The 24,915-nt window shown below is 57.0% G+C and overlaps 1 protein-coding gene across 15 annotated transcripts in view; it reads left to right on the forward strand.

Moving 5' to 3' along the window:
• Nucleotides 1-24,915, forward strand: part of NRXN2 (neurexin 2) — a 102,544-nt gene that overhangs the window by 37,767 nt on the left and 39,862 nt on the right. For 7 of the 15 annotated variants that reach the window (XM_053925053.2, XM_053925062.2, XM_053925058.2 and 4 more), the window contains 9 exons: nucleotides 2,648-2,671; nucleotides 10,055-10,216; nucleotides 10,931-11,369; nucleotides 13,996-14,382; nucleotides 14,563-14,766; nucleotides 21,027-21,053; nucleotides 22,489-22,608; nucleotides 23,028-23,409; nucleotides 23,990-24,180. In XM_053925053.2, coding sequence (XP_053781028.1) covers nucleotides 2,648-2,671; nucleotides 10,055-10,216; nucleotides 10,931-11,369; nucleotides 13,996-14,382; nucleotides 14,563-14,766; nucleotides 21,027-21,053; nucleotides 22,489-22,608; nucleotides 23,028-23,409; nucleotides 23,990-24,180 — 1,936 coding nt within the window. The remainder of the gene's footprint in view (nucleotides 1-2,647; nucleotides 2,672-10,054; nucleotides 10,217-10,930; nucleotides 11,370-13,995; nucleotides 14,383-14,562; nucleotides 14,767-21,026; nucleotides 21,054-22,488; nucleotides 22,609-23,027; nucleotides 23,410-23,989; nucleotides 24,181-24,915) is intronic. The other 8 variants (XM_053925055.2, XM_053925061.2, XM_053925071.2 and 5 more) reach the window with 3 other exon arrangements.

Consider the following 24,915-nt stretch of genomic DNA (forward strand, 5'->3'; position numbering starts at 1 on the left):
CTCGTCAAGCACTGCCATTCTGGTGCTCCTGAGCTGCCTCTGTGAGTGGAAGAGACCCTTCCCTGCTCATCTGTCGGTCTGAAGTTCCGCTCTCCAGATCCCGTCATTTGCGAAGGCACGGTCACCCTTCCCAGGCCACGGGGAAGGGTTTCAGTGGGAGCTCCACTCTAACATTTGGCCATAATTGCCCCCTCTGGCACAATCCCCATAGACCAGGTTCTGGATCCCTAACCCCTAGGTCTTGGGGGGCCCTCTCTCACCGACTCCAACCTGTATCTCTGGATACCTTAGTGGAAGGCCCAGGCTTTGAACTCACATCTCTTCCCTCTTAATCTTGTTTCTGAGTTTGCTCTTCTATTTGTTAAAATGGAAGTTGCCATGAAAGTTGAGAACTGTTTTTCCCCCCTAAATTTTAGTTTCCACAACAAGCTCTAATTTAAAAACAGTAGCAGTTGCGTCTCCCCTCCAATGCCTTTTCCTACCTTGTTCAGCTGGTGCAGCCATACCAGCCAGCTCTTACCTTTTCTGGTGCAATCGGTCTGGCTGCCCTGAAGCTAATGGTTCCTTGTCCCAACTAGTTGGCCTGTTCATTTCACGACGGCCCTGCTAACTGATGGGACTAGTACTTGAGTCACCTGCTGTCCCCTGGTTCCAGCCACTGCCCCCTCCATGAGACTCTCACGCTCCTGCTAGGTAAACTGCTTCTGCATCACTAAGAATTAATATTGGTTATTCTGCACTGCTTCTAGCTGCTAAATATTGAATTCTGTTATTTTTAATTATATGAGGCCCTTATTAATTGTGTTACTGAATTAGCCCTGTGCCCACTGGTTATAATAACTCTCTAACTAATGGAGCTGTCCCTAGAATCCCTTTCCTTCTCACGGTCACTCTCTCGGGTGTGCGGTTTGGTATTTAGCAACAGTGCCCTTCCATCGCTGATGGTGTCAGCGGAGCCGCCTCGGTCCTTTTGACATTTCTTCCCCAAAGACCAGGGTAATTTTGAAGGTGGTGGTTGCTGGTGTCTTTGGCCATGAGAAGAGAAAATGAACTTGGGGGTAGAAGAAGCTGGCTTATAGCTTAGGGAGGAGTAAAGGATTTTAGAGGTAGGTAGGCCTCTGCTCCTTTTTATGGTGTGGTGTGGAGGGGGTGAGTTTCTGCTGTTGGCTGTGTGGAGCAGAGGCTCAGGGGTCTGTGGGTGTGCATGGGGGGAGGCTAGGCTGCTGGGAAAGCCTTACCAGTTCCAGAAACTTGCAGGGGTGGTGGTGGTGGGTACTTAATGTTGGGAGGGATAGCTGCCTAGAGGAGCATAAGAGAATGGGGGTGCCGTGGTTGAAGAACCTGGGGAACTTTCTGGGAAACGTGGGCTCTGAAAAGTCAAGTGAGGCAGGAGGGAGGAGTCAGCTTTGGGTGGGAGGGGGGAAGGAGAGGGAGGAGACTTGGGGACGATTGGATATGGTTTGAGAGTGAGCCCTCTGCCAGCCTGCGGAGGGCAAGGCTTCCTTTTCCTCATTCCGGTGACAACTCACTCTCTCTTCCATTCTCAAGGAAGGGAGACAGATAAAAAAAAAGAGAGAGAGAGAGAGAGAGAGAGAGAGAGAGAGAGAGAGAGAGAGGAGCTGCCCCTCCCCCCTTGGTTCTGTTTGCCTATCCTCCATCCCCAGGAAGAGCAGACACCCATATCCCATCCTATGCTCCTTGGGAACCCCTTCCCTTTGTCCCCAAATGAAATCTCCTCTCGTTCTAGCCCCTCCTGGGATTCTCTCGGGGTGTCAGGCTACTCGTCTCCCAGCCTGACAGCCAGCTGGCCATCACCAAACAGTTAACCCATTAACGCAACGTGGCCATTGGTCAGCCAGTTGGCCAGCACCAACTTGCTCTTTAGTCAGTTCTCTGTAAAGCCACCTGGTCGACCAGTTAGCCAATAAACCCCCTTGTCCCACCCAAGTCAACAGTCTGTCCCTTCCTCATACCCCGTGCTCTCCTCCCTTCCTCCCCTCAACTCCCTAACATTTCAGCCCATAGGGTTTACTAATACTGCATAACCGGGTCTGCTTCTTAACCCCCCGCCTCCCCCCTTTCACCCTCTGTTGGAAAACCCCGTTGCCGACTCTGTGTGTGTTACTAACACGCTTATAACCCAGGGGGGCCAAGGGATGGGCAGGGACAGGTGGGGCAAGGTATGAGTGAAAGACTGAACTAACCTTTCTGTCTCATCTGCGGAATGTCGGCCATCTTTAAGTCTTTGCTTTCTTGGTCCAGTTCTTTTGTTTTCTTCTCTACTAACCAAGGTCTTTAACTGTTCCCCTTCTCTGCAGCAGGCTCTTCCTCCGGGAGGGGATGGGGGAAGAGGAATCCACAGGCGGGGTGGGGGAGGGATTGGGAGAAGAAGAGGTTTAATTTTTGTGTGTGTTTTATTTCTCCTTCCCCTTATGATTTCATTTTCTTTAAACGAAATACTTTAGCTGAACCTAAGGTGGGGGGGTCTGAACAAACAACCAAATATATACGGATATATATATTTTCCTCCTTCCTTGAGTTTCACAGTTGGTCATTTTATTTTTCTTTTCTTTCGTTCTGTCCTTTTGTTGTTGTCTTTGTTGTTGTTGGTTTCTTTGACCCCGCCCCTCCCCCATCTCCGCTGAAGCACGCAGGGATCGGACACGCTATGGTAAACAAACTGCATTATCTGGTAGATATCACTCTAATTGTCTTACCGTTTGGTTTGCCGTGGGTTTTTTTAACTGTTCGATTCTCCCTCTTTTGTTTCCTTTCCCTGTTTGGTTTTGGTTGTTTTGCTCTTCCTTTTTTGCGTCCTGGACAATCTTTAGATTTTTGCTTCTCCTTTGGTTTTCCTCTTTCCCTTTTCTTTCTTTTTTTGGTCCAAACTCAAATCCAAAAGACAAATGGAAATCGAGGAATTTGGCCTGTCCCAGCTCTAACCCCTGACTCCTGAATTCAGATTCCTGGCCAGAGGGACCTGGGGGCAGGCCCCAAGTTCATCGGCTCTGGTTAGACCAGCCCCGATGCCAGGCTGCTTATTTCTATTGCTTTGTTTTGTTCATTTTCCCCCCTCTCCCTTGTTTTTTCTCTTTGGTTTAGTTTCTTTCTTGGTCTCCTGAAAATCCATGGAAAACACCATCCCATGACATGCTCTGCTCTGCTCTGCTCACCGTCAGCTCCCGGACAGGCCCCTTGAGTTGGGGGAGGAGGCCAGGAGTGAGACCTCCAGTGGCAGCCAGCTGGGCAGGTCCCCAGAGCGGGCAGAAACTGCTTTGGGAGATGCACGGTGGCCTGGTGCCGGTTCAGACAGCTCTTAGAAATTGCCAGTTCATACTAGTTAGGGGGCTGCCCCCTGCTGGCTGCCAGAGAAGAGGTGACACCCCTACCCTCACTTCTCAACCTTGAGGGTTCCCGGTTCCATCTTCCCGCACATTTTGCATGGCACGAATGGTCTTCCCCCCCACCAGGGACAGCGTCCAGTTCCCCCCACGGCTCTGCTGCTCTGACTAACACTGTGTTCCACACTGTCTTCCTCCCCTCCATCTCTCCTCCCCTCTCTGCCCCTGCCTGTCCAGCATGGCCTCTGACCGGGGTTGGTTTCCTTCCCTCTTGAGGGGGTGAGAGGAGGCCCAGCAGGGGTGGAGTTGGGGTAGTTGTCCCCAAGCTCCTCTGTTTGGGTTGGGCTCAGTCCCTGTGAGTGTTGGTGTGGGTGTCTGTGTAAATGCAGCTGGTGTGTGTTGGTATGTGGGTGCAAGTGTGTGTAAATGTTGGTGTGACACTTAGGGGGTGTTAGTGGGCGACTGCACCGTGTGTTTGTGAGACTCTGCTGGTGACACTACACATGTAACTGCTGGCCGGTGTGAGCCAGAGGCTCTGCGACTGTACGTGTGTGTTTGAGCCTGGTGAGGGCTCTGCGTGCAGGTGGTTGTGGGGGCAGGGGCGGGAGGGAGCTGAGGCTGGCCCTTTGCTCCACGCCTCGCCTGGCCCCGGAGCGCGCGCCTGCGGGCCCTGCTGCGCGCTATCCCCTGGGATTCCCTCGTGCCTGCCCGGCCCTGGCTCTGCTGCAGCAGGCGGTTAGTCATCGCCTATTAATAATGCAGAGTGATTGAGCACCAGGCTGGGGACCCTGCAGATGGACGTGTCTGCTCCCATGGGGCCCACGCTGCTTGGGGCAGCTGCCTGGCCTTCCCAGCCTGCCAGGTCCATGTGGCTGCCTGGCTGGTGAGGACGGAAGCGTGACAGATAGGCTCCCAGTCTGAGTGGCTCTCCCATCTTCCCAGGAGGCTCTATCTCTGAGGCCATGCCTGGCCTATCCTGATGCTTTTGTAGGTCTGTGTTTCCCTGCACCCACAGACTCATGGCAACCCTGTCCTCTGTCCTGTCCCCAAGCCAGTGCCCATGGCTGTAGCCATCCCAGCTGTCCCCAATCCAGATCTTCTCTGGTCGCTCCCCATTGTCCCCATGTTCAAATGGAGCCATTTGGGGTTCCCAGCCCCACCTCTCCAGTCTCTGTTGTCCAGAGTGGGTGAGAGGATGCTCCTAGGATGTAGCTGCTGCCCACGCCTCAGGCCAGGCCATCAAGTGCCTGTCAGGACTTCTCTTTACAGAACTTCACTGTGACTTTGGGGACAAAAGGGGGAGGCAAAATAAGCTGTGGGGTATACCCCAAGTACCATCTGAGAATTAGGGCCCTGCAGGCCTTCCCGCTAGTCTCGCCCCTGTGCCCTGGGGCTAAAGCTCAGCACTTAATGGGCTGATGCCGCACCTGCGCTACCTGTTTCATGGGGTCAGTGTGAAGGTCAGGGAGGGTAATGCAAGAGAAAGCATTTGTGCTCTGTAAAGGGAATTCTAATTTTATTAAGCTTTATAAAATGGTAACTGGTTATCTCAGTGTTTCCAGGGCAGGGATGTTCTATAAAGATGCGGTTCCCTTCCCACAGCAAACCCGGGAGAATACAGTGTCGCTGGCCCCACTGGAGATCCTATTGCCATCTCTTCTTAGGAATTAGTCGTAAAATAACTTCACAAAACCCCAGAGTGCCACAGGAATTGGGCCTGGGGAGGAGAAGGAATGATGGGGTGGCTTGGGTAAGCTGGTTAAGAAGCTTAACAGCTGGTTAAGAACCCTGTCTGGTTTCCTCCCTGGCAAGGGAAGTTGCTCCCAAATTCTCCGTCTCTGAAGTCCACGCTTTCCAGCGTGAGCATCACCGTTGATGATCGGAGCTGGTTGCCTTGGAGTGGCCTGAGTAGACTCGTAAACCCTTGGAGAAATGTCGCAGGGATCAGCTCCTACAGGCCAAGACTGAAGTCAGAGAACAGGGCACCAGAAGACACAGGGTTCAGCCTGCTCTGATCCCCAGGCCTTCCACTGCTGGGTTCTAGCTGGTTTAACACTTATCTTTTACTAACTCTTTTCTCTCCGGGGGAGGGGATGGATACAGACCCAAAAGGCCAAGGTTTGGATTAGGTGTGGTCAGGCTGATGGAAGTTTTCTTGTAAAACTAGTAATAGTTCTTTGTACATACAGTAGGGTTCTTGTTCCTCTAAATAGCTCTCACCTCTTGACCATCATTTAAACTTGATGAATGTCTAGACTGCAGGCAGCAGGCAGAGATTATTCCCAGTTAGCAGATGGGAAACTGGGGCCCAGAGAAGCCTGGGGTCACACAGCCAGTTATAGAAGATTTCCATGAGTTCATTTCAGCTGTCTCGTGTGACCCTCCTAGTCAGCCTGGGAGAAGGGGTGGGGGAGTGATGGAAGTCGTTAGACCCCTTTTACAGATGAGAGTCAAAGAGGTAAATTGGGATTGTTCTGGAAAACGGGAAAGGCTAAAGGACTCAGGACTTCTGGTCCGAAGTTTCTGTTCCCAAACTTGACCAGAGCCGGACGTCAGCACCGACTGTGGGCTGTACCTGCCGGCTCGGTCGTCTTCCTGGTGTGTCTTTCCAACTGGCTTCTCTCCGTAGTTTCTCCCTGACTCCCAACATGTGGCTAAATGTCAGCACAGAGCCGGGCTGCACGCCTCCCTCAGATGCCCCCCGCCCCCCCTTCTTTGTCTATTTCCACCCCACTGAGTTCTGAGTTAACCAAGTTTGGCTCGTGGAACCCGGTGAGAGTCTGATGACACAGAAACAGCCCCTCACAGGGAAGCAAAATGCCTGTTGATGCGGTGTTGCCTACATTGTCCAGGGGCCTCATGAATCCCCAAAGCCCATCCAGCCCACCCACAAGTTCAAAGCACTTGCCCTCACTCAGTCTTATTCTCCCTCAAATAAGGAGGCTGGTGACTGTGATCACAGCAGGGAGCTAAGAAAGGCTCTAGGTGATGCCAGAGGGGATCTACTCTTCCTCCCTTTCTTCCTGGGGCATGTTTATGGCCAGGGCCTGGTTTCACATCCTACCACGCTGCCTAAGTAGGGAGCCAAGCAGAGCAGAAGAGAGGTGAGGTCAGTGGGGAGGGTTGAGAGCCCGCCCAGGTGGTAGGCCGCCCTTTCTAGCACTTCCAGCCACCCTCCCCGCTCCTGGGGTGTGGAGCTGGGGTCAGCCGCTGGGTGCTGGGCTCCTGCATGTGCTGTGCTCCCCACTCTCCTCCCTGGCTGGGCACGGCTCTTCCCAGGCAGAGCTGTGACTCCTTCCTGGCCTACTCGGTCCCCACCCAGGCCCGGCCTGTCTGTGTGGAGTGGACTGCTATGGGCAGGGTGCAGAGTCTCTGCTGTATCTTGGGGCCCGAGCTGTGGTCCTGGTGACAAAAAGGGTGCTGTTGGAAATGAGCCCATCGAGACTCCCCCACCGCCTTCAGTGGGATGTGCTGGTGTACGAGCAGGTGTGTCTGGGGTCCGTGATCAGTGGTGAATGGGCCGTGGGAATGAGTGCATGGGTCACCCTCTGGTGGGGACGGTCTGAGTCTAACTTCCTTCCCCTTTTTTCTCAGCCCATAGATATCTGTCCTAGTGGGGGCCCCTCTCCCCTCCTCCGCTGGAAGGAAGCTTCTCCTTCCTGCACCCCCACAGCTCTCTTGCCTCCATCTCTGTTCTTCCTACCTCCCTGGCCTGCGTGCCTTCTCACCGGTGGCTGTGTTCTCTCGACTCCCCTGCTGGGCCGGCCCCCACCCCGGCCCTCTAACCTGCACGTGCCCTTGATGCAGTGGCTGTTCTGTGTTGCATGGACCCCCCTGCCCTCCTCCCCCGCCGGCCCTACCCCTTCCAGAAGCTGTGCGGGGGGATTGGGGGGCAGGGGCATCATGAACCCCCAGGGTGGAGGGGGGCAGGGGAATTATTTCCCTGTTTCCTGCTTTTACTAACGAACCCGCCATTTTTGTGTCTGGACTTTGATTTGTCTGAGGGAACAGTTGGGTTTACTAATCTGTCATCTCCCTGTTGCCTTCCCCAGAGACCTTCCTCCATTCCCCTGCCCTTGGCTTCCTTTCCACCCAGTGCCCGTTCCCCACTTTCTCCACTTCCCCCACCCCAGGCTGACCCCCCCTCCTCTGTGCGTCTCCTGATGCTCCCCACCTCCTGCTACCCTCTCCTCCACCCCCTGGGCCAGGGCTGCTCTAAAAAACTAGTTGTGAATTTGAAGGACAGATAGGAGGGTGATTAAGGCAACCCTGTTCTACTAGGGGGCACCGTATGGCAGTGATTTGCATGAAGCTGTGATGCCAGGTCAGATTTGCCCCAGTCTGGAAGGCAGTTGAGGAGGTCACCCCTCCTCCTCCAGTCAGGTCCTTCTAACTCCGAGAGGGCGAAGGCAGGTGAGCTGGCCAAATGGACTGGGCCAGGGAGAAGCCTTCGGGTGCCTGGGCTGCTGGGGCTGGGGAGGGAGGATGGTTGAGAGGCTCTGGCGGAACTGGAAGGCTGAGTGTAAGAGATGGAGGCAGGGGTGCCTGGGTAGAGCAGTTAGAGGACTGAGGCTCTGTCCTCCAAAGTCTCCCGAGGTGTAGGATCTATACATATGGCACAGGCCGTGACATCCAAGTGTGGCCCTGAATCATGAGGTGACTTGATGTCACCTTAAATGACTATGATGTGTCCCTGGACCATCCTGGAATTAGTGGGGTTACAGGGACATGTCAGGCCAGGGGCCTGTCCTTCAGGAGCTGTTTATCTATTTGGGGTGACCAGCTGTAGCCTCAGGAACTAATTAGTGGCCCAGTTCAGGAGTGGAGGTAGAAGGCAGGATGGAATGGAATTTGTCCCAGGGAGACCCCTTCACCCTGACACCCCCTGTCTTGTCCCCACCCCTTCAGCCCAGTCCCCTTCTTTCCTTTCCCCAGCCCCTTCCGCCCAGTCTAACCCTGTCTGCATGTTTTTGTGACTAATACTTTGACCCTTCCCTTTTCCACCCAGACCCCCACTTTCCAGCCTCAGTTAGGATGGAGGGAAGAAGAAAGAATAATGACTAGCCCTCTCCTCAAAACCAGACTCTAAAGCTTTCAAACCAGCCCCTTCCGCAAACCAGCCCCTCACCGCCTGCCCTTGAATCTAGTTCCCCCAGCACAAGGTTTGATGGTCCCCTGGAGGGGCCTCTTCTGCCCTGGCTTTGCTCAGCCCCCTCCCCACTCCCTGGGAGGCCCCAGCTCAGCACAAGGGGGACTCAAGGGTCCTATGGGGAAGGTTCCCCTTGCTCCCATTCTATTCATGTCCCGTAGGAGTCCCCAACAGCCACCCCTGCCCCATGGCGGTGGAACTCTGGAGCCTGGCTGCTGGACGATGGCTGGTGGCCTGCGCAGATGCACTTCTATGGGTGGGGACACCACAGGCGGTGACTGGAAGGGCCCAGTCTCCAGACTTTTCCTGAAAAGGGGGTGCTGAAGCACTTTAAGGGAGTGAGAAGTGAGGTGAACGATGGCCTGAGGAGGCATGTGTTTGCTCCCTGATGGCCCCTGCGGGAGCCAGCCCGCTCTTCCCAGCTGACCATCCTAAATGATAGCTTTCCTAGAGTGGGGGTTCGTGGTCCCACAGATTTTGACTCTTTCCCCACAACCTGGCTGGGTGTTGGAGCCCTTGTTGGTCACTCCTGTGGACTTTTCAGGGGCCAGGAGGGCTTTTGCCCGGGGAGCGGGTAGTCCGAGAGTTCCCTGCATTTGCCACACCCTGCCGTCACTCTGCCTCCCCCAGGCCACTACTGAGCCCTCCTCACCTCCTTGGAACACCAGGTGCTCCCCCATTCTTACTCATCTTGTTTTTTTACCTGACTTTTCAGCACAGGGTCAGCCTTGTCCCCCTCGGTTCCCTAACTTGGCCCTGACTCCTCAGGGGAGCATCAGCACCCTGAGGGTGGCATCAGCAGGGAAGGCAAGGAGAGGAAGGCAGTCTGATGACTGGGTAAAGCACTGCCCTCTCCTTGGAAAACAAGAGAGTAGCCCGAGTACAGAGGGACCTGGGGGTAAAGAGATGGGCTCAGGAAGGGGGCGAGGTGGTGGGGATCAGCCCTGAAGGCTATTCTGCGTCCCCCAGGAAGTTCCAAGATTCCCCAGGAATATCTGAGTTCTTGCTCCTCATGCCATTGCTCTCTGCCACCTCCCTACTGGGCTAAGGACTGAAAGGGCTCCTCACACCCTGAACAGGGAGCTGCCGGTGAGTGGAAGCCACCAAGATCCAAGGAGAATTAGCGTCTCTGTCTTGTTTATGAAAGAGGCTCTGAAACCACGTGCAGGCCCAGAGAGCATCTTCCAGAGGAGGGGAGTGAGGGTGCCACTTTCATCCCCCGTACTGGAGCCCAGTCTGGGTTTCCCACTTCCATTCGGAGCCACTCCCAGGGACTGGTTCTTGGTGAGCGCTATTTTCAGTGCCCTCAGGCCTCTCTGCCTGCTGAGCTGGGGGCCGTGGGGCAGGCCTTCACCCTCCCTGACACCATCAAATCTTGTGCTGCCTCCTTTTCCCCTACCCTCTCTCCCCCCACACTGTTCCTCCTCTGAGACAAGCAGACATAAAAATGGGGGTCCCCCTCCCCCTTCTGCCCCCCGGCCCCTCCCTTTCCCAGCCCTGGACTCTTCCCAGGGAGTTGATGCCAGTTGTCTCCTTGTCTCTCCCCCCTCCCTGGGCTGGGCAGGTGACCATCTCGGTGGACGGGATCCTGACCACCACAGGCTACACGCAGGAGGATTACACCATGCTGGGCTCGGACGACTTCTTCTACATTGGGGGCAGCCCCAACACAGCTGACCTGCCGGGCTCGCCCGTTAGCAACAACTTCATGGGCTGCCTCAAGGACGTGAGTAGGGCTAGGAAGGGGCTGTGGTCAGCCCGGGAGCCCTTTGCGCCTGTCTTCAGTGTGGTTTAGTCGGACCTGGCCAGCTGCCCGGGCCTCTGTGCCTTCCGAGCCCATGGTGGGAGACCTTCCCTCTTCAAAACCTAAGGCCATTGACTCCATCAGGAGGCTTCTCTCTCCTGCCCTTGAGCCTCGGAAGTGCCCCCCCTCAGAGGGCCCTCGAGGCAGCTGTTGGATGTGAAGATCAAACCCCTGCATTTGAGTCCCAGCTCTTCCACTCACTAGCTCTGTGCCCTTGGCCGAGCCCCCTGACCTGTCTCACTCTGAGTTCCCTCATCTGTAGAATGAGTGGTCACTGCCTGCTTCTCACGGTGGGTGTGAGGAGCAGATGAGAGTGTAAACGAAAAGACTCTGCCAGCTGGGCGGTGTCAGCCCGACGGTGGCGTGATCGCCTTGGCAGTGTTCGGAACGGGCCCCCCTTCTAGTGCTGGGTGGGAAGACAGGCTGGAGAAAATAAGTGGGGCATGGGACTTGCTTGTTCACAGCGTCTGTGTGTGAAGTTCTAGAACAAAGGCCAAGCCAGTGGTCTGGTGGTGCTGAGCAGGGACCCTCCAGGGCTGGTCGCAGGGTTCCATGGTGCTGGCAGCTGCTGGGCAGGGGTGGCGAGGCTCCTAAGCCCCTTCTGCCTCTTCATCCTGGCCCTGCCCCTCCATGCAGGTGGTCTATAAGAATAATGACTTCAAGCTGGAGCTATCCCGCCTGGCAAAGGAAGGGGACCCCAAGATGAAGCTGCAGGGGGACCTGTCATTCCGCTGCGAAGACGTGGCTGCCCTGGACCCTGTGACCTTTGAGAACCCCGAGGCCTTTGTGGCGCTGCCCCGCTGGAGCGCCAAGCGCACTGGCTCCATCTCCCTGGACTTCCGCACCACGGAGCCCAATGGGCTGCTGCTCTTTAGCCAGGGCCGGCGGGCCGGGGCCGGGGCCGGCGGCCACAGCTCTGCCCAGCGGGCCGACTACTTTGCCATGGAGCTGTTGGATGGCTACCTCTACCTCCTGCTGGACATGGGCTCTGGGGGCATCAAGCTGCGGGCGTCCAGCCGCAAGGTCAATGATGGCGAGTGGTGCCACGTGGACTTCCAGAGGGACGGGCGCAAAGGTCAGGAGGCCTCTGGTCCCTTCTCTCACCCTGGCCACTTCTGTCCCCCTGCCCTGTTGTCTTCCACAGGTCTCTTCTGGCTACACAGTTTGCTGGACTCCTCCGTGCCACTCCACCCCGCCCCTCCTCTGGTCCTCCCAGGCCCTCCAGGGCCACTCCTGTCGTGGCGCCCGGGGTGCAACCAGCATAGTGTTTGGAGACCTGGGCTCACACCTCAGTGCTTTTCACCAACTATAGCTTTAGGCCCATCCCCTACCCCCCCCTCCCCCCCCTCCCCCAAACTCAGTTTCCTTACCTGTAACAGGCATCATTACATCAGGGTCACCAAGAGGAAAAACTAGAGAACACGGCACAAGCATTAGCACAGTGTCCCCCCAGAGGAGACATCTCAGTCCCCTAAAGCTCTTCCCAACCCTGTCTCCCTTCCGTCGACATACACCCGACTTTCTTTTATTAATTCACTTTTGAAAGATCTCTGAGCGCCGGCTCTGCTAGGTGCTGTCCAAGGTGCTGGAGTGGGGAGAGCGGTGAACTAAACAGTCTTGGCTGTCACAGAGCTCCCGTTCCGGTGGGGGTGGGGGAACCCACAGTGGCCGCCCCAGTGAGGACTCCAGCACAGTGAAGCAACAGAGCCGAGAGTGCTGAGGGCAGGCGGGTGCTAGTTCGTGAACCTTCTGTGGCCTTTAGCCACCCTCCCCTCTCCTCGTCCTTTTCCCTCCCCCTTTGCCATCCTCCTCTTGTTTTCTGCCTAATTCATCTCGTTGAACATGAGAAAATTCTCTGAGAAAGAGAGAACTGATATAATGAGAACGGACATATTATCCAATTTAAGCACTTCCTAATGTCAGCTACATTTGTGTGCTTCCCCAGCCGCCACTGCGCCGGGCCTTAGTCTAGGTGGAGTGACCATTTGCCCACACACGGGAGGAGGGGGGCAGCCAAGGCTCCTGGCAATGTCTGCTTGTCACGGGCTAGCTGTTTCTTCCTCTCCCTTCCTCGGAGGAGGGCTGCCTTCCCAGGGCTTGCTGGTACATGGGTTCATCCCAGTTTGGTCTCCTGATGCCCCCTGGGGGCTTCACTTGCTGCCCCCTGGTGTTTCCGCATAGGTGGTCAGTAACTCTTCAGGCCGGAAAGCTGCCCATGCCTTGCACAGAACCCCTGGGCCTTCTGCTCCACTGTGCCTTCAGGAAGTGGTCTCCTTAGCTTCACACAGGACTCCAGAGCCCTCCCGCTAGGTCTGGCTGGTCCTTGGGTCCCTGTCTTGACCCACTCTGGCCATGTCCAGTGGCTGCGTCCATCTGTGCACACGGACACAGACTTGGGCAGTCATTCTGACAAAGCTCTCTGACCTTTTCCATGGTTTAAAAAAATTGTGGTAAATTACACATAACATAACATTTACCATTTTAGCCATTTTAAGCACACGGTTTAGTGGCGTCAAGTTCATTCACATTATTCCAACCACCACGACCACCCATCTCCAGAATGTTTCCATGTCCCCAAACTGAACTTCTGTCCCCGGTAAACACGAACTCCTGTCCCCTCTCCCTCAGCCCCTGGCAACCACCACCCTGCTTCCTGCCTCTCTGAATGCTCGTCTGTAGGCCTCCTGCCTATAAGTGGGTTATACAGCATTTGTCCTGGCTTAGGTCGCTCAGCAGAATGTTTTCAAGGCTCACCCATGCTGTAGCCAGCATTTTTCTCCTTTTTATAGCTGAATGATATTCCATTGCGTGTTATCAACCACGTTTTGTTTACCTAGTCATCCATCACTGAGCACACTGAACATTCAGGTTTTCCCCTTTCCATGTTCTAGAGCGGCCTTGCAGCAAGGCCTACAGTCAATTTCACTTCCTCCTGCTCAGTAACACCTTTGAAGCTCCTACCTGGTCCCAAATCTTTTTCTAAGGTGACCAGCTTCTCCTTCCAAAGAACTATTACAGTTCCCAAGCTCCATGCCCACCCACCAGCCACAGAGGGACTCCAGGCTGGGCATGGAGAAGGTGGGCTCTGGGTGGAGAGTCCTGGCTGGGTGGGGCACTTTGGCACTGCTCCTCACCTGCTGTGGTCCTTTGGGCAGGTTCCCCAGTTTCTCTAAGGCTTGTCTGCCATTTCAAAGTGGGACCGTGAAGGACCAGTTTCATAGGGTTACTGTGAGACTCAGTGATGTATGTAAAGTGCTGAACGCCTGGCGTGTACTCCTGAACGCACAGTGAGTGTTGGTGGGAACACCCTTAGGTTCAACCCTTTCAGCATCCTTAGGGTTCTGTGCCTCCAGTTGCTGGTTTAAGGGACTGGAAGGGAGAATGAACTGTGAATGATCCAGCCCTTTTAGGGTGTGTCCACCTCCTTCCTGTGCATCCTCCGAGGACTTGCTCAGGTGGGGAAGGAGGAGTCTGGACCTCACACGGCAGCTGGGCTGGGGCTGGCTCAGGGGAGCTCCTGAACTTGGGAGTACCTTTGTCAGACAGTATCTGAGCAGATGAGTGAGGCTGACCTTCCCACCCAGGGCTGCTGCGGGGTGCGGGGTGGAGAGGCCCGGCTGCAAGGTCAGCCATCCTTTCCGGCTTGTGGCGTCTCTCCACCCGGCCTTCCCCACTGAGGCTCAGTTTGTTTTGATCCCTAGGCTCCATCTCGGTGAACAGCCGCAGCACACCGTTCTTGGCCACTGGGGAGAGCGAGATTCTGGACCTGGAGAGCGAGCTGTACCTGGGCGGTCTCCCTGAGGGGGGGCGAGTGGAAATGCCCCTGCCCCCGGAGGTGTGGACGGCGGCGCTTCGCGCTGGCTATGTGGGCTGTGTGCGGGACCTCTTCATAGACGGGCGTAGCCGAGACCTTCGGGGCCTGGCCGAGGCACAGGGGGCTGTGGGTGTTGCCCCCTTCTGCTCCCGGGAGACGCTGAAGCAGTGTGCATCTGCCCCCTGTCGCAACGGGGGCATCTGTCGAGAGGGCTGGAACCGCTTCGTCTGTGACTGCGTCGGGACCGGCTTTCTGGGGCGGGTCTGTGAGAGAGGTGAGGCTAGTCTTCATCCCGGGTGTCCTGCTGCCCGTCTCCACGGCCCCTCCTCTTCAGGGTGCCCCTCATAGACCAGCCCTGGGCCTGTCCTCCTTGTAATGATTCTCTCGGTCTTCTCTCTCCCTCCACTGGCCTTTGCCTGTCCCCCGCTCCCCTCTTCCCTCACCCCTGGGGCAGAGGCCACGGTCCTGAGCTATGACGGCTCCATGTACATGAAGATCATGCTGCCGAATGCCATGCACACCGAGGCGGAGGACGTGTCTCTGCGCTTCATGTCCCAGCGGGCGTACGGGCTCATGATGGCCACCACTTCCAGGGAGTCAGCCGACACCCTGCGCCTCGAGCTGGATGGGGGCCAGATGAAGCTCACTGTCAACCTCGGTAACCACCCTACCCTGTGCTCCTGACCCCTTCCCTGACCTTGCCTCTGACTCACACCCCCTCTGTCTGGAGAAGCTGGTGGGGGCCCCAGTGAGAATCTGGAGGTGGGGAGGGTCAGGGCCCCTAAGAGCTCCATCCCCGGTGAGGATGCCCGGTGCAGGGTGAAGCTCTGCACTCAGCAGCATTGTGCGGGGCTACCCCGAGTGTGGTTGCACCATCTGCCCGAGTGTGTGAGGCATGACAGCCGCCCTCCCACGGCGCTCACATGGGTCTTGGCGGCCTCCGTCCTGTGCACGTGCACACATGTACCGCCAGCTCATTCTTGGTTGCTGCCTCATCCCCTTGCTCATTCATGGTTCATTCATTGGCGGAGCACCCTGGTGCTGAGCCCAAGCTCAGTGCAGCAGCAGATCCGGAGCCAAGGAGGACCTGCCCCCCCCCAACAGCCGCCCTCGTGTGCTCCGCGCTTAAAGAACTGTGTCTGTCTGTGTCTCTGTGCGTAGGTGCACGCGCAGCACAGGAGGCCTCGAGACACGTCCTCTGTCTCTTGTCTGCTTTCACGTTGGAGTCCCAGAGCTGCCCTGTGGTGACACCAGGGCACCAGAAAGGTGTCTCTGTCCCTGTTTTAGAGACTGAAATTCATATGCTGTCTTCTCCGATGTGACAAAGCTAGTGGGGGTGATGGAAGTAGAGGGGTGGGGAGCCCGGACTCAAACTCAGGTCCTTTGCCTAAAGCTCAGTGCTTTCCTGCCTGCCTCTAGCTGAGTGGGGGGTGGGAGAGCGTGGGGGCCCTTGCCTTCAGAGGGCTTGTGCCTCTGCCCCTGCCCAGAGCAGGCCGTGCTCCACTTCACCTGACAGCCCTCTGGGTGTCATGCGGGCAGGACTGGCGAGGCCTGCCGAGAGAACAGAAAACAGCAGGCTCGCTCATCCAGCTCCTATTGGCGGGACACCTTATAGGTGCCAGGTGTATTCCAAACCCGGGGCTACAGTAGTGCATGAGGCGGGGCCCCACCACCATGGAACTTTCGGCCAGGGAAGTTAAAAGGTCCTAAGCTGTCCAGGCGGGGTCGCATCTGTCCCTTCCAGGCTAGTCCCTCTAAGTGAACAGATGTGCAGCACCCAAGGGCCTGCCATGTAGGAAGACTCAGGTCACTGGGGTCACTTGTGTCCTGGGCCTTGAGGATAAGGAGGGCTCTTCCGGGCAGGTTAGGACCCTCGGCTGGACACAGCACAGCTTTGAGCTTTTCAGTGCTTGTCTGGAGTCTCGGCTAATACTGGTCTCCAGGGCATTCGTGGGATGGACTGTGGCCTTTTGAGGGCCCGTGAACTTGTTAATACATTTATACTATGTTTTTTTTTCTTTCTCCTTTTGGCCACCTGGCCTTTGTACTCCTAGGAGGATTTACAGAGCGAGGTGGGAGCTGGGGGTGGGCAGGCGCGCAGGTGGCCAGGGTCTTGGAGGGCTTTTACAGTTCCCCGAAGCCCTGCTTCTAACCTCGACCGCAGCCCAGAGTGGGTGGCTGGGGGCAGCGCTGCAGGGGAAGGCGGGGTGGGAAACACCTTTGGGCCAACACTCTGCACTCTGTGCTCTGTTTAACACCCCCAGGCCCCCCTGAAGTGGTCGCAGGAGCGAGGCACCAGTCCAGGACACCCCGAGTGGCCCTGTGCTGCTCAGACCGCCTGGGTCTGAGTGCCCCGCAGGAGACGCCGCCTGGCCCGGGGAGGCGCGTGGCTCTGTGTGCATGGTGGGGACACAGCAGGGGGCCTCGGGGGCCTTCTGTTTGCCAGGAAGGCAGATGCTTCTTCCTCCCTTGGACTGTCTTAGGTCCCCCACGAAGAAGCTTGGGTTTCTTTGGATTAAACAGGCGGCGGTGTCCTTGGCTGGAAGAACGTGCTCTGGGGGCCCTCAGGACCTTTCACCCTTGGGGTTTACTTTCTCCTTCCCATGGCCATTTTTTAAAAAACACTACTATTTTATCTTATTTATGTATTTTTGAAAGATTTTATTCATTTATTTTAGACAGAGGGAAAGGGAGAGAGGGAAACACCAATGTGTGGTTGCTTCTTGTGCGCCCCCTACTGGGGACCTGACCTGACCCGCAACCCAGGCATGTGCCCTGTCTTGGAATCCAACCAGTGACCCTTTGATTCACTGGCCGGTGCTCAATCCACTGAGTCGCACCAGCCAGGGCTTCTCGTGGCCATGTTTTTCTGTCTGTGCCACATAAGTAGTTAGAAGTTAGAGAACAAGGTGGTTCTCAGGCTGACAGTCAGCAAGGACAGTTCTCCCCACCTGCCTCTCCCCCTTGGCTGCGCCTAGTCCCGTCCACAGAGGTGCCATCTCTAAAATGGCTCACGACAAGCTGTGACCAAATGCTTGGGCCAGATGCATGTGTCCACAAATACCAACTGAGTGTATACAGGGAGGCGTGGGGTCGCTGTGTGGTCACACAGGCACAGCAGGCTGCCTACACCCAGCCCCCCAGCCTTGGGCCGTGATGGGAGGGCAGTGGGCCTGGGGCAGAAAATCTGGGTTCTAGCCCTGGTCTCCTTGACTGCTGAGTAAGTCATTCTCTCTCCCTGAGCCTCTGTTTTCTTCTCTAAAATGGGGACAAGAATCCTTGCTCTGCCTACTCTCTGATGGTTTTGAGGCTCAGATGGAATAATGGAAGTGATCACATTATACAGATGCAAGACACATGCTAGAGACTCACCAGCCTTCTTGAATGAAAATCATACTGGGATAGGGACGTAAGCTTAGAGTGAGGCTGGAGGCTTGCTTCCTCTCACATTGCATGACCCCACCTCAGGATCCGCATTCTGATCCCCATGCTACACAGGGCCTGCGGGGCTTCACGGACAGGCAACACCATTGAGGCCCCAGCCCTGGGCTGGATCGGCTCCTGGGGAATGGAGAGAAGACTTGGGGCTTGGCCTCTGGCCTCGTGGTCTCATCCTACGGGAAGGGAAGCCAGCCTTACGCAAGTGGCTGTGCTGCTCCCCAGGTGCTCAGTGGAATGATGCAGACACGGTGCTGGGTCCTGAAGAGGGAGCTGTCTGGCAGTGACCACTGGGTGGGAGAGCTGGGGGGAGGCACTGAGTGCCCGTCTCAGCAGATGGGGTGTGTGCTAGGCCAGACGGGCCCAGCGAGGCCCTGAGGCTATGCTGCTTCCTTCTGGGCAGAGGATGCCACAGAAACCTGCCGGAGAAGCCGAATTGTGCCTCCTGCCCTGTTCCCTGGGCGCCAGCATATCTGCAGATGCTGAGCAAGTTCCCAGGGCTCTACTGTCTGCAGCCCTTGAGCAGAACAGTTACTGTCTGACCCTAGAGGACTGTAGAGTCCTCTGGATTCCTCATCCTGTTCCAGTGTGACTTCTGTCCCTGGGTTCCTTCTGCCTTGGGTGTGGCCCCTGGGGCCAGTACCTGGCTGGGCTGCCTGTTCTTCCTCACCCTCCCTGGAGTTGCCCTCCGCCAGGTGTGCCCATGTGGTCCCACCTGTCAGTAACAAGAAGGGCACACTGTAATGAAAGGATCTTAGAGCTGGAGGGGCCCTTAGAAGTCACCTCCTTCAGCGCATCGGGAAGCTCTCCACCTGTGCTCAGATACCTTCCATGTCAGGAGTTCCTCGTCTCTGAGGTGGCCATTCTAATCATCGGGTCATTCTGCCTAGGTGGCAGCCCCCCTTCCGAAATGCCCACTTATGGACCTACTTCTGCCCTCTTGAGCCGTACAGAGCAAGTCCGACCCTCGTTCACGTTGTACACCAGGCTAAACACACATTACAGCCCAAAGCCCTTTAATCCCTGGGGCCATGGAAGGGCACCTCGTGCCCACCTGGGACTGGTCAGAGCTCCCTCTGTTGGCTGGGTTCCTGGGGCGACAGCTCTAATGAGGGCTGCACCAGGAGTGCACACTGCCACTCTGCAATGTGACTTTTGAGATGGGGCTCCAGCCAGTGGGCTCCTTGCATAGAAGCCTCTCCACAAACCCCTCCATCTGTGGGGGATGGGGGTGGCAGGGGGTCAGATGGGGCACAGGAAGCCAGGTTCTTTCTCTGAGTTCCTTTCCATGCAGGTGACTTCTTCCCACCTGTACCATCACACATTCATATCCTCACCCTGGTCTCTGTGTCCAACCAGGGACCTGGTGGGTTTGCGCAGACCAGTCACTTCCATCCAATCCCTGAACTTGAGGCGCGTGTTACTTGCTAGTCCATAGGCTACCAGCTAAAGCTCCTGAGCTGGGTGGGGAGGTGCACCGGAGGGCTTGCAGCTCCTGGCTTTCCTCCCAGACAGGGCTGGCTCCCTCCTGGGGTGCCCATCCTCAGCAAGAGTTTGCTCTCCTCACACCCCATGGGAGTAGGGGCTTCTGAGAGTGTGGTCACTGCAGAGGGTGGGCCTGGAGCTGACACCTCTTCTCTGGACAGATGGACCCCCTTTCCTGGTGCTCCCCTGCTGGGGAGGGGAAAGAACGGAACTCCTCCCTGGGCCTTTTCCCCAGCGGAGTTGGCCTGCGCTTTCAGCCCTCTTTTTTCTTTTTTGGACCCTTCATTGGTGAAGACTCTGCTGGCCCCAAGAGAGCCCCGGTGACCTGACTCCAGGCCTGGCACCCTCCCACAACTTTCCTCCCCTTCCCTCTCTGTCCAGCTTCCCCTCCCCTCTGCTCCCCTTTTCTTCCTCTTTTCTCTCTGTGCCTTCTCTTTCCTCTTTCTGTAACTTCTGACTTCCCTCCATGCCTAACCCTTGACCTTCTGCCTCCTCAGCCCTCCCCTTGGTGCCAGGCTGTGGCTCAGGGTCCCGGCTGCTCCCCCCCACTCTTCTGCTGCGGTTGACAACGCGTGTGGAGCTCAGCTGTACTGCCGGAGGGGCCCGTGCGGCCCAGAGCCACAGGGGAATCTGTTTATCTCCACTGCAGGAACCTTCAGGGCCCAGGGATGCCAGGTTCCCCTACGCCCCTTTGCTTCCTAGCCCCTGGGGTTCTTGGAAGAGCCTGTTCTGGCACGAGTCACAGAATGCCAAGATATTGCTGTTAACCAAGGGCTGATGACTGTCCCCTCTGAAAGGCAAGAAACAGCCCAGTGAATACCTGTTTCTTGCTCCCAGTTCAGGATCCTCTCGTTCAAGCCCCTCAGATCACAGGGAGGGAAGCCGAGGCTTAGAGAGATTGGCCCGTCACATAATGAGATCAGGACCTAGCTTTTCTGCCGCCTGGCGCAGGACTTTGCAGTCCCTGGCTGTCAGGTCTGAAGTAGTGAGACATTCAGGATACTAAACCCTAACTTCATAGGACTCCGTGCTCTGTTCCCTCTGCAAGGCTGGCCAGCTGGCATGTTGTGGGTCATGTGTCCCACCAGGGGGATGGATGGCCAGAGGCCCAGGCTGCAGCTCTGTGTGGACAGCCCCTGCTTTCTGGCCATGTGGGGCACTCGTAGCCTGGAGCTGGAGGACGGCCACGCTAGGGCTGGGGCAGGGGCAGGGGCAGGGGACTTTGCTTATGGTGCCTACTTGTCCCTGACCTGCTGTGTCCTCAGAGTCATGCTTTGGGGGTCTCAGTGTCCCCATCTATGAGGCCGTAGCCCCTCCTAGAGAAACAGATAAATACCAGTTCCTCTTCAGGGTGAGGGACCACTAGGTCCCCAGTGACAGGCTGGCATCCTCTGGGTTAGGGAGGATAGAAAGAAGGTTCCTGTAGGGGTGGTGCCAGCCCCCTGGGACTTTGGGAGGCATATGGCCACCGGAAGGGGACCCTGGGGCAGACTCCTCTATTTAGCTCAGAGCCCAGAGGGCATGGGGAGTGATGTGTCACAACCTGAGCTCTGAGCAGGGAGTTGTCCCAGGGCAGGGGAGGCAGGGACTCTGGCCGGCTTGTGCATCTCCCTCCCACAGATGGGGGGCTGTTGGGTTGGTCAGGCCCTCAGCCCCCATGACCCCTGTACACTGAGATTCCCAAGGTGCCCATCTCCCTCAGACAGGAGAGGTCTGGGCCCTTCTAAGAAGGGAGAAGCAAGCCCTCTTTCTGTCACCTGACTGCCTTGCCCCCCAGCCCTGGGGAGGGTTGGAGCCCTTTTGGGGGCAGGAGGTATAGGGATCCAACTGTGGAAGGGGAGAGAGGGCACCTGGGCACGCGTGGTCCCCGGAAAGTGGCCCCGGGGGGGAACCCCCGCCCGCAGACACCCCTCCCTGTGAAGGATGTAAAAAAAAAAAAACTTGTTCTGCCTTTTTGTCTCCCCTTCCCCTCTGCCCGCCCCATGGCCCCCCCAGACTGCCTGCGCGTCGGCTGCGCACCCAGTAAGTGGCTTCCCTCTTCAGCAGAGCCCCAAGGGTCTTGGGATGCTGGACACTGGGGTCTGGGAGGGATGGTGGGGGGAGGAGAAGCCTTCATCACTGGCTCGTGTGGGTGTTGGGCAGTGGGTGTGGGGAGGGGAGCCAGAGTGGGGAGGATGGCAGTAGTGTGGCTGTGGAGGACAGAATGGACCAAATAAAGCCGAACCAGTGAGAGTTTGTTGGGGGTCCAGGGTCAGCATGCTTACCAGGTCTGGGGAAAGGAAGGCCAGGAAACCTCATGATCTCAAAGAGGGTAGGGCAAAGACCCCAGGATGGCCCACCACCCTTTATGAGCAGGAAGGAGCTGGAGGAAGGGGCTAGGATATTTTGCTGCACCTCCAGAGGTTGCCACAAGGGGGAGGGCGAGGCACGCAGGAAAGAAGATGTGGCTTGTAGGGAGTGGAAGGTAGCTTGCTCAGGGCCTCAAAACAGCCCTCCCAGCTCTTGCCTCCCGTAGGGGCCGAGTTTCTGTAAATGGGGGTGCTCTCAGAGTGACAGTGAGGCTGTCAGCGAGGGTGAGATGGAGAGCGAATGTGGACGTTTCTGAGCATCCCAGTGTCCTGAACTCGATGCCGTCTCAGTGGTTCTGTGTGGCATGCCCTGAGGTCGTGCAGGAGAGCACAGGAATGGGGCGGGGGAGGCAGACGGACTCTGTTGAGTGTGTCTCCGTGTGTGTTTGGTACCTGCATAGGCGTGGTGAGCCCTGTTCCCCGCTGGCCTGAGCACTGGGGGGCCCATGGGTGACCTGGGAGTGCTGGAAGGTTCAGCACCGTTCTAAAGATAAACATTTTTGTTTTAGACTTGGAAGCTGATAGTCCTGGTCTTGATCAATGGTCATAATTCCTAAAAAAACATTCCCCTGTCTGGCCATGCTGAATGTGCTGTGCGTGGTTGCACGTCAGGTTGTGCGGTGTGTGCAGGAAGGTCACACTGGGTCCCTGTGTAGATGGGGGTCTGTGTGTCTGTGTGGAGGTTCCACTACCAGCAAGGAAGTGGGTGCCTGGTGAGGCTCTGAAAGTTATAGGTCTATGCATGCACGCTGGGAGCTTAGGGGCTGGCTGCACACATGGACACTGAGGGATGTTAGGGGACTGGGAACGATGTTGGTTATGAGTGTCCGTGGGCAGGGCCTCACAAGACATGGTTCACATTGATTCTCTTCCAACAGCACCCTCGGATACTGTACAGAGTGGTGGTACTGAGTGTGTCTGGGTGTATACAAAGCTCTGTTCATGTGCATGTGTGGACCTGCGTGCATGGGTGTGTGGCACAGCGAATATGTGCCATAGGTTGTGTGTGGACCTGCATGCACATGTCTGTGGGTGGTGAGGCTCTGTGCCGGGGCTGGGGTGTACGGGCGTGCACAGGTGCCACGCTCACTCCCCCCTTGGTGCCGCAGGTAAAGGCCCCGAGACCCTCTTTGCGGGGCACAAGCTCAATGACAACGAGTGGCACACGGTGAGGGTGGTGCGGCGTGGCAAGAACCTGCAGCTGTCTGTGGACAACGTGACTGTGGAGGGTAGGTGGTGTGCGGCCAGGGAGGTGGACACATCTCTCGTGACCTGTGCTTGGCCCTGTTCTTCTGGGTGGCCACTGCCTAGGGCAGCATCCTCTCAAGCTGCTGCTGTCATTTCTCCTTCAAGAGTGGTATATTGGCGGGGAGGACCTGGACCCTGGGGACCATTTCAACTCCCTGCAGGCAGCAAGTGTCTGGAAGCCTGTAAACCCAGGACTAACGAGTCCTACCACTTCCCCTGGACCCAGGAGCCGTGCTTGCTATTAGCACCTACCTGCGGGCTGTTTGCTGATGTCTGTGCCGCACAGCCCTGTCTGTGTGGAAGGGGAGGCTCCTGGGGACCCATGGCCCGACCTCGGAAATGATCCTACAGTCTGTGCCCCAAAGCCACGCCCCTCATCTCTGTCTCCTGTCCCGAGCAGGACAGATGGCAGGAGCCCATACGCGGCTGGAGTTCTACAACATCGAGACGGGCATCATGACAGAGCGGCGTTTCATCTCCGTGGTGCCTTCCAACTTCATCGGGCACCTGAGTGGGCTGGTGTTCAACGGCCAGCCCTACATGGACCAGTGCAAGGACGGGGACATCACCTATTGCGAGCTCAATGCTCGCTTTGGCCTGCGTGCCATTGTGGCAGATCCTGTCACCTTCAAGAGTCGGAGCAGCTACCTGGCACTCGCCACGCTTCAAGCCTACGCCTCCATGCACCTCTTCTTCCAGTTCAAGACCACGGCCCCCGATGGGCTTCTCCTGTTCAACTCCGGCAACGGCAACGACTTCATTGTCATCGAGCTGGTCAAGGGGTGAGGTGCTGGGCACTGCGTCGCTGTCAAGGAGGTGGTCCCATCTCCCTGCTGGTCAAGATGTGGCCCCTCAGGCATTGGCTGGGAAGTCTAATCCCTCCCCAACCACAGGTCAAGGTTCAGGTCCCAGCTACCAGCCAAGATGGCGAAGCCATACCCCCCTCTCCTGTCCTGGAGACTCCACAGTTACTGCCTTGCCAGGGGTTTTCCAGTTGTATCTGTTCTTCATTCACTGTCTGGGCCTTGGGCCCCCTAGCCCTCTCTACCAGCAGAAGACAGGACCACGTTCCTGTGGCCTCTCTTGCCTGAGAAAACCCCACCCTAGAGCATCTCTGTCCCTGATCCTGGGGGACCGTGCTGCCCCCACCAGCCTCTCCCCCTATGGGCTTCCCTGTGGCCCTCCCTCTGCATGCTGTCCCCGTGACTAGAGTCCTTGTACCATTGGTTTGGGTCTCTCCCTTGGGAGGTCTCCCACTCTACCCCTTCCTCCTGGGGCTCCTGAGGCCCCTGCCAACTGTAGTCCCTCCTTCCCAGCACTGCCACCACCTTGACCCAGTGTCTCCTCCCTACTGTGGGGCAGGTACATCCACTACGTGTTTGACCTGGGGAATGGCCCGTCCTTGATGAAGGGGAACTCAGACAAACCGGTCAATGACAACCAGTGGCACAACGTGGTGGTGTCCAGGGATCCAGGCAACGTGCACACGCTCAAGATCGACTCCCGCACTGTCACGCAGCACTCCAATGGCGCCCGCAACCTCGATCTCAAAGGTGGGGGCCTGGGGCCTCTGCAGGAGGCCTGGCCCTAGACCAGCTACCCCCTCGGCACCCCCACAAGATCACCCCGCTCTGGGTGCTCTTCCAACCAGCGTGACTCTCCCTCCCGCTCCGCCCACGGTGTCCGACTTTCCCTGTTCCCGCTCTGTCCGGTCTGACGTGCCCCTGTCAGAGGTCTGCCCATCTCTCCTGCAAGGCTGTCCTTTCAGCACTGAGAGCCTGGTCACAGGATGTGTCTCATGCGGGGTTTGGTGGCCTTGCTCTAAAGCTAGGAGTAGGTAGCCCAGGCCTTCCGAAGACCTCTTGGTCCTCCGAGGTGGAGAAGCTTGCCTTGGATGGGGCTGTAGAGAGAACGGGGAGCTTAGCATCCTGGCAGGTGCTGCTTAGAGCGGGATGGGAGGGGCAGTGGATGAGGTGGGGAGGGAGTAGCAGTAGCTGGGTCCCTGCATGCTGCCCTGGTCATATACCGTGGGCCTTGGCTGGGCTAGCTCTGGGGGCTTTTTTGGGCCCAGGGTTCCCTGGTGGGCTAGCATTACACCAGGGCCCACGTTCCAGAGCCTCTTCAGCAGCTATCAAAGCAGTTATCACCTGCCCCAGCAGGGGTGGCTCAGAGAGCAGGGAAGAGGAGGATGAGTCTGCAAGCTGGGCTGAGGGAACAGGAGCGAGGACAATACCTATGTCTATTCCAGACCCCAGTGGGGCAACGAGGGCAACTTCTTTCATAAGCCC

Source organism: Desmodus rotundus, chromosome 5, assembly GCF_022682495.2.
Source record: "Desmodus rotundus isolate HL8 chromosome 5, HLdesRot8A.1, whole genome shotgun sequence".
Taxonomy (NCBI): Eukaryota; Metazoa; Chordata; class Mammalia; order Chiroptera; family Phyllostomidae; genus Desmodus; species Desmodus rotundus.